Below are 11,618 nucleotides of genomic sequence, written 5' to 3' on the forward strand. Positions count from 1 at the left end.
GCTCCTGCCCCCAGGGCCAGCACCTGTGGTCAGTCGACCTTCTCCACTTTGCCGATGATTTTCTCCTCAAAGATGGGCAGCATGGCCTGGTCCTCTCGCACCTCCTCGAAAACCACGCCACAGTCAAATTCGTCGCTCACTTTCTTGAAATAGTATCTGTAGCTGCCTTTCTTGCAGCAGCTCCTTGAACTGGCCTAGGGTGACCCCGCGGCCCTTCACCAGAGTCCGGTAGGGAATTGGCTCCCCACAGAAGTAGTAGGCCACCACAATGCTGTCGGGTGGCGGGGCGCTCGCACCCCCCACTCTCTTCTGAGACTTTGTCCTCTGTTTGGCCGGCACTTTACTGGCTCACTTCTCCTCCTCCTCCAGCCGCCTGTGTGCCTCCTCCAGTTGGGTCAGTGGGTTGGGTGCCGGGTTGGGAGGCATGGTGGGGTCTTGAATGAAGAGGTGGGAAGGCTGGACAGAGTTCCGAAGTTGGGCACTGACCCAGGGGTGCACGGCCCCAGGGTGCTCAATGGACAGAGCCCTGGTGCCTTCATGGGCTTGTTGCCTCTTGACTCCAGAAAGCCCATGACCAGCCTTCTTGTGTCTGCTGATCTCTTTCTCGCCTTCAATGATCCACTGCAGTATAGTTTGTGTCTTCTCCACGCCCTCGGGTGAGCCTGGCACCTCCGAGGTGGCTGCACCCCGGCCCACCTCAACCTTCTTGACAGGCCTCTTGGACACGTTTGCTTTCCCACTGAAGCCCAGACTGTCTGCTGCGGCAGCAGCAGTAGCAGCAGGGGTGGCGGTGGCTGCGGTGGTGGCGGCTGCAGTGGTGGTGGCAGCAGTGGCAGGAGCAGCTGCGGGAGCTGCCCCTGCATTTTCTGGGAAACTGAGTGGCTTGGTGGCATAGCTGTGCATCTCTGGAGTCCACGGGAAGCTGCTCTGGACACGGCGGGCAGCCTCTGCCTCAATCTGCTCCTTTGATTTGGCAGCACCATGGTGCACATGGTGATGGGTGTGCCGGTGGTGGAACAGACTGGCTGTGTCCAGTTTGGCCCCTGTCTTGGCTGTGTGTTTGCCGTGCCCAGCTGCACTGCCCACTGTGGCAGGCAGCCTGGCTGCGTGCCCACTGTCGGGGGACTGGTGGCCGGGTGTGCGCAGGACCCGCTGCACGTGCTCGTCCAGGATGCTCTCTGGGTCTTCTTTGTGAGCGTCCCGTGGCCCTGCACAGCCTGCGTCAGCGTAGCATGGAGGCAGGTGGTGCCAGGCCTGGGCAGGAGGCAGCTTGAGGGCTGCCCCCAGGGTGCTAGGAGCCGCATCTACATCTTCACCCTCTTCCTCCACGGGCATGCACCACCCCTTCCGTTTATGTTTCTTATAAAACGTATTTGTGATGAATAAGTCATTGATGGTACAAAATTCTATCATTCTTATCTTCAGTTTCATTTCTTCACCAAGTCCATGTTTTCCAACTACTGATCCTTCTCTGTTCCCAAAATTTGCATTCTAGATGCAGGCCATAGTCTTTGCAATTACTTGCTATGCATCAGAAAGCTGGACAGTGAGTAGGGATGATAGAAGGAGAATTGATGCCTTTGAGCTGTGGTGCTGGAGAAGGGTATTGAATATACCATGGACTGCTAGGAGAACAAACAGGTTTGTCCTAGAGAGGGTGAGACTAGGCTATTCTTTGGAGGCAAGGATTCTGGAGCTTCATCTGACATACTTTGGACATGTTGCAAGACGTACTTGCAGAGGGACGTCATTCTTGGCAGGGTGGAGGGACAGCGCAAGAGAGGAAGACACTTGATGAGATGGATTGTTTCAGTGACTGGGGTATTGGGGGTAGGTGTGTCGGAGACAGTAAGATTGGCACAGGATAAGAGCACGGTTTAGGGCTGTTGTACATGGCTTTGCTATGAGTCGCAGGTGACTCGACAGCACATAACAACACAATATACTTTTTAAAGATATTAGAAATTGTACTTAAGAAAGTATAAAAGGAGTATAAATTCTTATTCTTATTCCAAACAACTTTGTTCTTGTTGCTTTTGGGTGCCATGGAGTCAGCTCCACTCAAAAACCCCACGTATAACCAGATGAAATCCTGCCTGACCCTGTTCCATTCTCTTTCTCTGTTGTGTTTGCACCATAGCCACGGTGTCAATTCACTTCAAAGAACCACCCTGGTAGGTAAACAGTATCCTTAGATCAAAGAAAGGAAGACTCAGGGAGGTGAGCTGATGTGACCACACAGGTAGAAAGGAACAGGTAGCATTCAAACTTAAGTCTGTTGACTCCTGGCTTTAAGTGTGTTCCCTTAGATTTATATATAACAAAGCCATTTTGTCCACCCTATGTGTCAGAATATCTTAAGCAGATGCTGTCAAATAATTTGCTGAAATCTGAGTTCATTGTCTACCACACTTTCCTTGCAAATCGTATTCTCCCCCGCCCCCTTGTTGTGTACTAATTGGATCCCATTGGCACAGGAGGAGATTGTCCCTCCTCCAGCAGACACCTGGTGGGCGTATCATATTCTTAATCCTTAAACTAAAATCGAGTAGGGTTAATTTACAGAAGCCAGGGGACTCTGGGGCTGGGGGTTTGGACCTTGGCCCCCTTCACTGCAGACCAGGTGACTTCTAGGTAGTACACAGTAGCCAGGCAGAACTAGAAGGCAGAAGTAGCACTCCAATCTCAAAATATAGTCTTGGCACTCCGACTGAGCCCAGGGATGTGTGGATGCAGTCTGATGGTTCCCTAACTAAGGCTACACAACACATACCTGTAGTTGTGTATCAGGTGGTGTAAGTACGATGGAGAAAAATGAAGCCAAAAAGAGGTTAGAGACATGGACTTTCTATAGCAGCTGGGGGGAGACTCTCTGATGAGGTAACATTCCAATGATGACTTGAAACAAGTGAAAGGAGCCATGTGGGTATCTGTGGGAAGAGCATTCTGGGTGATGAACCTGCAAGTGCAGAGGTCTCTATGAATGCATTCTGCATGTTTGAAGAACAGCGTGGAGCTCAGGTAGGTGGTATGAAGGAAGAATGCTATTCCAGATGAGGAGGGCTTTATGTAGTGGAGTGAAAATGGTATGTTTTAAAGGCTGTTTGGCTGCTGTGTGAAGAGCATAGAGGCCTCTAACTGGTGGCCTGAATGGTGTGTGGGGATAGTAGTGAGAAGCAGTCAGATGCTGACTGAATTTGAAAGGCAGAGCAATAAGAATTGCCAAAAGTTTGAATGGCAGATGTAAAAATAGAAGGGAGGAAGGGAGCTCTGGTGGCCTAGTGGCAAGAAGCTGGACTGCAATCCCAGAGGTACGCAGTTTGAATGCACCAAATGCTCTGCTGGAGAAGGAGGGGCAATCTCCTCCTGTACCAGTCAGATATGATTTGATGGTACACGCAAAAATAAAATAAATTTAAAAAAATAAAAAATAGAAGGGAGGTGTTGGCATAAGAATCTTGAAGAATGGCAGTGATTGAGGGAAATCAAGAATTCTCCTGATTTATGTGAATTGCCTGGTATCTCCTGATACAAGGTGGGCAAGGAGGGATGCCAAGAGACTGTGCCTGGGATTAAGGAGAGGCCACACTGGAGATGGAAAGTTGGAGATGCAAAGTTGGGAGTTGGATATACTCAGTGTAATGGATGGAATCCAGAGAATCTGAGGACTAAGCCTTGGGACATTCTTGTGTTCAGAAGGCATGAAGCAGGCACCCACAAGGGAAATTAAACAGGTATGGAAAAATTAGTGTCAGAGAAGCCAAGTGGAAGATATATCCATGATGAAGTGCTTACTCGGACAATAGCTCCCACAACTTAAGCCTGGGGTCTGAGGGGTTCTACTTTCTTATGGACACTCTGTCTCCCAAGAAGTGAGCCCTGACTAGTAAACTAGTCATGGGCTCTAATAGCTATATATAAATGTGTGTGTGTGTGTGTAATTTTTTTATGGCATGTACCCATTGTCACTCATTCTGCAATCATCTTTCCTGGTATCATTTTTATGGACTCAAGAATGTCACTTTTTCTTGCATCATTGTGCTCCTCTTTCCAGTTTTCAGAAATTCAAACTCTGGGCTCATTAGATAATGAGCCTGTATAGACAATGGTGTCTTCAGACCCCCAAGTTTTTTCATCAGAATACGTAGGTTGGAGGGTTCTTGCAGCACTACGGCCTTTATTTTTTGGACTGAGGAAGTGTTATAAGAAAGTTTGGAGTGAGAAAGACACAGGTTTGATATTCACCTCCCCTAATTCTCAGTGACTTGACTTCTCTGAATCTGTTTCCTCATCTGTAAGAGTAAATGCCTTTAGGGAGCTCTGGTGGCCTAGAGGCAAGAAGCTGCACTGCAATCCCAACGGTGCATGGTTCGAATCCACCAGATGCTCTGCTGGGGAAGAAGGAACAATCTCCTGCTGGAGAAGGAGGAACAATCTCCCCATGTACCAGTCAGATCTGATTTGACAGTACACACACAAAAATAATAAAAGAAAACTAAAAAAAAAGAGTAAATACCTTCAAAGGTCATTTGAACATTATTAACCCTGGCACATAATGGTGTATGTAAATGTTACTTCTCCATGTTAGCATCTTAGGTCATGGAGTCATCTCTAGCTTTCCTCTTGACTTTGAAATCTGCCCTAAGACCAGCATTTCTCTCTAATTACACTATCAGTTTCCCCCCAGGTTTCTGGTCACTTCCACATCACCAAGCCTCATTGGTTTAATTAAGGCCTGAGTATTAGTTCCTCTTGTAGCTTCCTCTGTCTTCTAAGAGAAAACATTGTCAACAACACAAGGAAGTCATGCAAGTGTTGCATCATCTGCTTTTTATATGAGAATGAAACTTCCAGCAAATGTTTTTCTTTGCTTCCCAGCAGGGAGAGGATCAGTTCACAGTCTCTCTAGCCCTTCTTTCCTCATTTTTGCAGATCAGCTGACCGTACAGTCTTGCCATATTCTTTAATTCATCACTTGGAGACAACACTTCCAGGGAAACACACTTGGTGCGTCTGAATGGATTGGACAGACACTCTAGCTGAAGCCAAAGGCCCTAGTGTCTACCTGGCTGGAGATCACAGCCATTACCTCTCCCCTGTCCCTGCCTGTCTCCTGCTTTTCTCATTTTTTCCTGTGGATGAAGTTGGGCAAGGCTTCGGGGTTTTGTGGAAACATCTACTTGGAGAAGGGAGGGAAGAGACAGAATTCAGTTTAGGCGCTTCAAGAATTATTATTTTTCCACATTAGTCTGTTCCTATTTGCATGGGGCACTTTAACAGAAGCCCAAACTCCCAGCAACATCCACAAAGAGGTTTTATCAAAGAGAAGCCTGAGGTCCTGAAATATTTTACAGCTAGTCCAGGTGAGGAGGGTGAGTGCTCCTAACTCCCTCAGGACACTATTTGCCACCCTAAGAGGGGACAGCCAAGATGATGGATGCTTGTGGGGAAGGCTTAATACACAACATTCCTCCTCACCAAAAGCACCTCTGCCCCACCCACTCCTGGAAGAGGCCACATGGCCTGTTCTGTGCTTCTTGACTCAATTCTTTTTTTTTTTTTTAATTATTTTTGTGTGTGTACCGTCAAATCTGATCTGACTGGTACAGGAGGGGATTGCCCCTTCTTCTCGAGCATAGCATCTTATTCAAAGAGAAAAAAGGGGAGGGATCCTCTAATATACCAGTGACTGGAATGGTTGAGGCCTATAAGGCTGAGACATATCTTCCCTTCTCAGTTTGGGACCATACTTAATGCCTGCGCCACCAAACACATGGCTGCGAAGAAGATGGTCACCCTTCTCAAGCCCCATGGGTACCTCTATGCTCCTGGACCAGGAGACACATCACAGGGAGGGCTTCTGACTGACCTGCGCTCAGCTCTAGAACCCCAGTTCAGGTTGCCTCTGGTGCCTCTTTGGGAGAAGTTATGGCAAGGTCAACTGCACAGTCCCTGGCACCCTGGGGAGAAGGGATGGCAGCGCTGGGGAAGCACCCTCTTGACGCCAATCCTGACATCTAGCTGGCTGGCGGTGGCCAGGGGCCATGTGGGCTCATCCGTTTTACGTCTGTTAATGCAAGGCCTGGATGTCCCAATGACCCAAAAGCCGAGGAAGGAGACTAGAGGAAAGGCAGCAATGTTGATACTGAGACATTTATTACATCATAAAAAGTCCTTGGTGTCCCGTTTTCCCATTATGTACACAGTCTTGCGGACAGTCCTCCTGCCCAGCTCCACCTACTCACCCACCATGGTGCCATCAACTCTCCAAACTGACCAACTAATAAAAGAGGAAGAACTGGAGGCAGCGGCCCAGGGTTGCTGGGAGCAGGACTGGGAGAGGGAAACAAAGTGCAGAGTGGTTGGGCTCAGCTCTCAATGCCTGACCATGACAGGGGGCATGTGGGCACTCCAAGATTGGCACAGTGATGCCTGCCCAGAGCTGCCAGGCTGAAGGCAGAGGCTGCAGCTGATATCTCGTGGCCTCTCGGGTTGGGCCCCCAGGAATGACGAGCAGAGGAGGAAGGAGGTCCTGCAGTCTGATTGTAGTTCCCAGGAGGGGTTATGAAGGTTTTCCTCTTTTTAGGTCCTTCTCCATGTGGCAGCAATAGCAGCTTGAGTTGGGCCTGCAGGTTGTAGCCCCTGGGACTGCTGGGAGTTGGGGGGGCGCAGGGAGAGCTTGGTAGAAAGTACCAGTCCCGATCTCTGCCTTAGTTGACCTCAGAGGTGGGCATGGGGTCCGTGGGGCGAGGTGTGGCCAGGAGAGGCACTGGTGAGGTGGCCTCGATGAGTGCAGGGTTGAGGATGATGGGCAGAGTCATGGGGGGCACGCCCACCTGCAGTGGGGAGGCCAAGGGCTGCAGGATCAGGGGGGGCTGAGTCAGGGGCGGAGGCCCTTCTGGGGTAGGGCTCAGTCTGCTGGGGCTAGAAGCCACTGGTGATCCGGGAGAGCTGCTACTGGTGGGCCTGGGACCCTCAGGCTTCTCAGAATCTACAGGGAGAACAAAAAGGCTGCAGTTAAGACTCTTGCCGACACCGCTAATGCTCATATTCAGAGCTCCTCCTCCGTTCTTCCTTCCATCTCTGAGCCAACGACTCGGCCCAGGCTAAACGGCTGTGCGTCCCAGCCTTCATCCCAGTGCCTGCTCGCTACCTCTTTTGCTGTATCACCCCCTTGTCAGGTTAATTTTGACCTGGTCTTTACTAGAATCTTTAAGGGCAGCCTCTGCATCGTCATTCCCAGTGCCTGTTGCAGCAATGAGCTCGAGTGTGTCAGAGATTGTGCGCACGGCACAGGATAGGACAGGTTCAGATCTCTTGTTCATAGGATTGCTATGAATCGTCCTGGACTCGACAATACCTAACAACAACAACAACGACAACAAATACCAGTCTTTTGGTCTGAAATCTGGAAATCTCAAGCAGTTAGCTAATGCAGTCCTGGTGGCCAAGTAAGGAGCTGCACTGCTAATCCTAAGGCCTGTAGTTCCAATCCACCAGCTGGAGAAGAATAGGCAATTTATAGCCTCTTAAAACCCACTGGACAGTCAGTTTTGAGATGGTTCTGACTCGAAGGCACATAACAACAACAACAACAACAACAATCCTGCCACTTCCATTCTCTTGAGTTGAGCAGGCAAGCAGCATTCTCTAGTTCTTCCCTCTCCAGCAGAGCCCCAAGTTACCATGGGCCTCCTCCTAGGCTTCCTGCTCTCTGTGGCACTTACCACAGGTGCCCAGCTCAGAGGGCATCTCTGGGGGAGGTGGGTGGCTAGGTGTCCTCGTGTCACCAGCAGCAGGAGTCAGGTGAGCTGAGGACAGAGGTTTTTGGGCATGAGGCTCCACAGGCACAGGGTCTAGGGAGAGAGAATCCAAATATCATCACTTAATACTTTCTTTCCAGCAGAGTCCTGGCTATTCACTGGTTTTCCCACCCAGGGAGGGGACAGAGAACTAATTCAGCTCTAGGCTTAAAGCTTTGTGGGTCCTTTTTGATAGAGCTGGGCTGAGCCGCATACCCTGAATGACAGTCTGCTTGAAGAGTTCATCTCGTAAGTGGGGCAGGAAACAGTCAATGCGTTCCCATGTGATCTCCCAGAGGGCTGAGGGGCTGCCACCTCGTGCATCTGCGCTGTGGAAAATCTCTGCTGTGTCCATCACCAGGAGCATATTCTTCAGAGACTCAGGGATGGCCTCTGACTGCAGGGACAATGGGAGCATAAGATTAGGAAAGGAGTCATGGGGGAGTATGGAGAAGGGGAGGAGCTTCCAAGGGGCGAACCGGGCATATCTTCCCAGTAGGTGGGAAAGGAAGCAGACAGTGGTCGGGGGTGGAACATACCAGCAAGTCACTGGAACCTGCGTGCATGTACTTGTCCATGAAGTCCAGGATGGTGAGCCAGAGGGCCGCAAAGGTGGAGAGCGAGAGCAGCGGAGACAGGTGCTGCAGGAAGACCTGTGGCCCCCCCAGCCCTCTCAGCAGAGGGGAGAGGGGGAACCTTCTGCACCCCTGCTCTCTGCCTGCAGTCAGTCTCTGCCCTATCTTCCAAGGAACTCACACTGACTCATTGGAGAGCCAGAACCCTCCTGGGTCCCTTACTTCTGCTGAGACTCAAGCTGGGGGTACCAAGCACCTTTTTTGCACCCCATATCCATTTTGCACTTCCTTTCTTGGAAAGAGACAGGTGTGGGGAGAATGGACTAGAGGAGGTGGGCAGGCAGGGGTGAGCAGTACCTTAGAGAGCAGCGTAGAAGCCCTCATGCGGGTCTCCTCCATCCCGCCTACGTCTGCAGGGCTAATGTTCTCCAGCAGCTTGGTTAGCAGAGGAAACAGCACCTGGGGGTAATCACCCAACATTTCTAGCAGAGTCAGTGAGGAAGCTTTGCCCCAGTGACACCAGGGGTGTGGAGGACAGGCCCAGAGCAGAAGAAAGGTATGATACAGGCTGAACATGGACACGAAGGCTCTTCAGGCTGCCTGGCTCTCCTTGTCCTAATATTTGAACTTTATTCTAATACCAGCAGGAAGTCTTACCTTGTTAAAACAGGCCTCCCATTCTAGAGCATCCAGCTTTTGGAGGTCATGTACCAGTAGTGCTCGTTGCAAATAGGTGAGAGCCTGCATCCGCACCTGGCGCCGGGCGTCACAGCACAGGCACGCAATGCCTGAGAGAAGAGCGGGGTCAGGATCCCTTCTCACCATCCAGTCCCAGTGCTTCCAAGTCCTGCCCTCTGTCCCCGCCTGCTCCCTGGGGGCTTACCCTGCAGTAAAGGACACCAGCAGTGGGCCCAGAGGGTTCGAGAATCCGCTTCAATCTTCCGGCCACCAGTCTCCAGGTGGCGCTGCTCCTCTGCCCATGAGCTGTAGATAGAGGCTGCCCGCGTGTGGAGAGTGTGCATCAGGTCTAGTAACTGAGATTACAGGATGGAGCAGGGTATGAGCAGAGCGAGGCCTGGCAGACCCTCTGCCCACCTTCGCCCCGACTACCACTGTCCCTGACTGATGCCTTGAGGAGGTGGCCAATCATGTTATACCCCATCTTCTCACAAGCTGCCCTTTCTTAGACTTTAGTAGAGTTTCCTTCCCAAAGTGTGAGTCAGGTATTAAGACACAGGAGACTTTAGGAAACAACATCTTCTAAGTCACAGAAAAGCCTCTCTCTGTTAATCTAATTTTAAAATCAGAAAACCAACTTTAGACTTAGAGGCTCTGAAGGGCAAACAGTTTTCTAAGGTAATTCCATTTCAATCTGCTCATAAAATACATTTTCTGTGCTGATATAGACACTGAAGGCATAAAAAAATGGCGGCAGTTGTTGCCACTGGGACGGGGAAAGTAGCTGGAGACAAGAATGAAACTTTCTCTGTTCACCCATTTGTACCTTTTGAACTTTGAACCATGTACATATATAACCTATTTTAAAAAATAGATTAATTTAAAACTAAATTTAAGTGAACAAAAAGTTACAGGCAGTCTTGGATAAAGGGAATTAACGTGAAGATGGTCCTTAACTGTAAGGACTTGGAATAAGAAAGCATGGGTCATTCCTCTCAGCCCTGGCTTTCCCTGGCCCCCACCTCCCACCCAACCTTCCCAAATCAGGGTGAGGAGAGGAAATAAAGGGTGTCATACTTACGTCCTGACTGACCTGTAAAGACACCGTATGGTAGCTGGCTGGTACACCTTCATCTTCATCATCGTCACTGTGTCCACCCCTAGTGGCATGTTGGTTGGAGGTGCGAGGCCGTCGAAGCACCGAGCCCTCCTTGGATTTCTTCTTGAAGCGGTTTCCTTTGCTGTCATGTTTGTGACTCTTGTTCCGTTTCTCCTGGGATTTGCACCCTAAGCAGAGCCGGACCCAGGTTACGCTTCCACATCCACTGTGTGCCTACTCCTCCCTGCTTCCTATCTCCCATATTCACACAGCTACTCCCTCCTGCCCCGTCATCAAGTGACCCACCTCCGTTCAGACTGGCCTCCACAAAGATGCGGAGGGTCTTAACACAGAGCTCAAAGTTGTCCGGTGTGATATGAGCAGCGTCCCGTACAATGAAAGACAATGACTCCACACATTTGAGCAGGGACTTAGTGTCATGTGGTCCCAGGTCTAGCCCCACTGTTAGGCTGTACTGATTGACCAGGGATGAAGAGCCTGGTCTGTTGAGCGTAGGCACTGGTTTGGCGTTATCAATGTCATCTTTCCCCACCTGGAAAGTACAGAGAGGCTGGGTATGCAGGCTCAACCTCCAATCTACCTTTCAGAGGGTCAGGAATCCCTCCCACAGGCCAAGGTGGGGAAACCTCACCCTTTGCCCACACCCTCACTCACCACTAACCACCCACTGTTGACCACATCAGCGTCTGTGGCTGATCGATGCATCTTGCCAGGCCTGCCATGGTCAGTGTAGACCTCAGAGTCGGAAGTATAACCTCGGTCCAGGCTCACATCATTTGGGTGGTAGGACGGGAGCTCACTGTCAGACTGGGCCCCTGGGCCGGGAAGGAAGAAGGGCAGGGTCAGGATAGAGATGGGGACGGGAGAAATGAAGCTCTTGGAAAAAGGAGTCTGAACTGAACCTCCCCTTTCTCTGACCTAGGTCTAGTTTCAGGCTTGTCACCAGAGGGTTGAAGGATGGGTGTGACATTTTCTCTTGATCAAATAAGGCAACAGGCTAATTTGGGTTCCTGATGGCATCTAGTTGCAGCTGCAGAGGGTGGAAGCTGGAGGTGGCAAGGACATAGGATCTGGGAAAAATAGTCCCTAGGAGAATAGGAAGCCTGGTCTCATAGCCTTCTCCATTGCCTACCTGCCTTCATGCTACTTGACCTGGGTATACTTGAGGAGCAGACAGTGGGCACCGGAAGCAGATGGCAGAAGCCAGGAGTATGTAAACTGCTGAATGCAATGACCCGATTATGCAAAGGCATTTGACTGTGTGGACCTTAACAAACTGTGGCTGACTCTGAGAAGAATGGGAATTCCAGAACACTTGATCGTTCTAATGCGAAATCTATACCTGGACCAAGAGGCAGTCATCAGAACAGAGCAAGGAAACACTGCATGGTTCAAAATTGGGAAGGGTGTACGCCAGGGATGTGTCCTATCTCCATACCTTTT

At 50.3% G+C, this 11,618-nt stretch overlaps 1 protein-coding gene and 1 pseudogene across 2 annotated transcripts in view; both read right to left on the minus strand.

Moving 5' to 3' along the window:
* Window positions 1–29: 29 nt before the first annotated feature.
* On the minus strand, window positions 30–1,335 carry LOC102874757 (annotated as a pseudogene).
* Window positions 1,336–6,136: 4,801 nt separating this feature from the next.
* GBF1 (golgi brefeldin A resistant guanine nucleotide exchange factor 1) overlaps window positions 6,137–11,618 on the minus strand; it is a 128,252-nt gene continuing 122,770 nt past the window's right edge. The window contains exons 31-40 of one of the 2 annotated variants that reach the window (XM_006879986.1): window positions 10,830–10,990; window positions 10,461–10,707; window positions 10,149–10,342; window positions 9,261–9,411; window positions 9,035–9,165; window positions 8,735–8,836; window positions 8,342–8,455; window positions 8,019–8,199; window positions 7,728–7,856; window positions 6,137–6,991 (exon numbers count right to left, since the gene is read on the minus strand). In XM_006879986.1, coding sequence (XP_006880048.1) covers window positions 6,711–6,991; window positions 7,728–7,856; window positions 8,019–8,199; window positions 8,342–8,455; window positions 8,735–8,836; window positions 9,035–9,165; window positions 9,261–9,411; window positions 10,149–10,342; window positions 10,461–10,707; window positions 10,830–10,990 — 1,691 coding nt within the window. In that variant the 3' untranslated portion in view covers window positions 6,137–6,710. Of the gene's footprint in view, window positions 6,992–7,727; window positions 7,857–8,018; window positions 8,200–8,341; window positions 8,456–8,734; window positions 8,837–9,034; window positions 9,166–9,260; window positions 9,412–10,136; window positions 10,343–10,460; window positions 10,708–10,829; window positions 10,991–11,618 lie in introns of both variants that reach the window. The other variant, XM_006879985.1, reaches the window with a different exon arrangement.

Source organism: Elephantulus edwardii, unplaced genomic scaffold (assembly GCF_000299155.1).
Source record: "Elephantulus edwardii isolate Elephantulus edwardi_28Jun2011 unplaced genomic scaffold, EleEdw1.0 scaffold00006, whole genome shotgun sequence".
NCBI lineage: Eukaryota > Metazoa > Chordata > Mammalia > Macroscelidea > Macroscelididae > Elephantulus > Elephantulus edwardii.